The following is a 2003-nucleotide window of genomic DNA, read 5'->3' as shown; positions in this document are numbered from 1 at the left end:
TGACGTTTCGTCCAACTAGGACTTAATCAGAGTATACACAAATAAGACAACAACAACTTATATAATCGCACAGCTCACCCCGTTCCACCGCTATCAATGTTGCTGCCATGACCGGGGAGGAACGGGGTGAGCTGTGCGATTATATAAGTTGTTGTCTTATTTGTGTATACTCTGAAGAAGTCCTAGTTGGAGGAAACGTCAGAAATAAAACTTCAACGGATTCTTGGCGTTTCAAATTGAGTAACACCTATTCAGGGGACCTTTCATTTTTCATTATTCTTCAGGGGACCTCGCGCAGTCAGAGTTGAATAAAATGTCCGTGAGGGACCCTGCTGCTTGACCTCCGACAGCGAGATTCTGTCTAGCAACCTCCTGTATTAGATTCTTCTATCAAGGAGCCTCGGGATTCAATCCCGTTGGCTAAAGCTGGAAACTCCATGCAGGACAAAATTAATGTCGCTGCAGGAATTCAGGAAAAATCGCCTCGGTCACAGCAATATAATTGCTGCGCCTTTTTTAAAGGCTTTTCACGTTGTAGCTTGGGCCACTGGTGTGTGTCCAGGCGGGAAACCCGCCAGATAACAACGGACTGTCATTTTATCGGCTGAAAGAAACCTGCACAGCGAAGCTATAGCGATAATCCCATACCACACTCCTGGTCATATGGCCATTTCCCGAAGGTTGAGTGTGGTTTGAATTTTCCGCCAAAATCATCGGAAATTTAAAATTCCCGGCTCTGTGCAGGCATGCGCATTGTCGACCCCACCTCCCCCTCCCTATTCCCTCCCTTCTTACCCGGCTAGCTCGAGCCGGACGTCGCGTCACTTAGCATCGCGGAACCAGACGAGTCGGTCACTCCACAACCCACCTTCTTTTCATGCCGGTAAGTCTGGTTCCTGCTCGTGCTCGTGTGTTCTCGTAGGGAGCCCTACCTGTTCTCCTGCAGTTTTTCCCCTTCGGTGTTGTGTCCAGACACCTTTGGGACACCCCTTCTATGATTATCATTATTCTATTTTCAGACCAAACGCTTGTGTGTGGAATCCGGCTGCACAGCCAGGATCTCGTCAGACGGCCACCACGACCTCTGCTCCCGCCATGCCCCTTGTTTCTCACAAGCTGGCTTTAACCCCCTAGCCTGCGTTGTGTGCAAAGCGCGGGTTGAGGAGATTCGTGCTGCTCCTCCCAAAACCCGTTCCAAGCTAGCCGCCCTCGAACTTCTTCGGGAGGCATGGCGCAGAGCTCGGAAATTGAAATCCGCTGACGACCCCCCCCCCCCTGGTGTGGGCGGATCCGGCGTTAGGCGTGGAATTGGGCCTCGTTCGCCCTCGCCATCCGTCTCCCTATGTCTCCGAGACTTCCGTTGGTGGACAACCTGGGCCTCTCGGAGTACAAGGGGACGAGTCTGATGTTACGGAGTATGGTGTCCCCGAGCGTCCTCAGGCCTCTCGGCAGCCCCATACATCCGACCATCAAGGGTCCTTAAAACCCTTACGGCTTGCTTTGTCAAGCACCCCCACGAACTCGTCTTCCTCCCTAGTTCACTCACGTGAACCCGGCAGGAAATCTCGCTCGAAAAAGAGGTCTGCCTCACCGAGGTCCAGGACGCTCAGCTTGTCCCCACCCTCCACAGCCTCTCCCCCCAACTCACCCTCCCTTCCTCGCTCTCCTTTTCCTCGCCGTAAATCCCACAAGGGCAGGGAGCCGGGGGACGAAACGAGGGGAGAGGGAACTCTGGCTGCCCAAGTGGCTGCCCTCCTTCCGTCCCTGATAGGCCCCGTCCTTGAATCGGCCCTATCACATTATCCGGCCTTTCAGACCGCGCAAATCATAACGCACCCCTCTCCAGAGCAACCTCCTATTGAACCTACGGCTCTAGCCCCCCCTCCCACTCTCCCTCCTGGTCCTTCCCTCCGCCCCTCCGTGCCGGCGACAGGTATAGGACTAGAAGGCCCCTCTCAGGAGGAACCCCCCAATCAGACGTCCGTCGGGTTGGACGGGGTGGA

The 2003-nt window shown here is 54.5% G+C and overlaps 1 protein-coding gene across 1 annotated transcript; it reads left to right on the top strand.

Annotated features, from left to right (window-relative positions):
* Nucleotides 1–840: 840 nt before the first annotated feature.
* Nucleotides 841–1690, top strand: LOC143033038 (uncharacterized). The gene is made up of 2 exons (XM_076198237.1): nt 841–883; nt 1020–1690. Exons 1-2 carry the CDS (start codon nt 878–880, stop codon nt 1404–1406), a joined length of 393 nt encoding a protein of 130 aa, XP_076054352.1. The 5' UTR covers nt 841–877; the 3' UTR covers nt 1407–1690.
* The last annotated feature ends 313 nt before the right edge of the window (nt 1691–2003 follow it).

The sequence above is a fragment of the Oratosquilla oratoria genome, chromosome 15 (assembly GCF_046742065.1).
Source record: "Oratosquilla oratoria isolate Oo_2021 chromosome 15, ASM4674206v1, whole genome shotgun sequence".
Lineage (NCBI taxonomy): Eukaryota > Metazoa > Arthropoda > Malacostraca > Stomatopoda > Squillidae > Oratosquilla > Oratosquilla oratoria.
The sequence above is the reverse complement of the archived record's forward strand: the minus strand, read 5'-3'. Positions and strand labels throughout refer to the sequence as shown.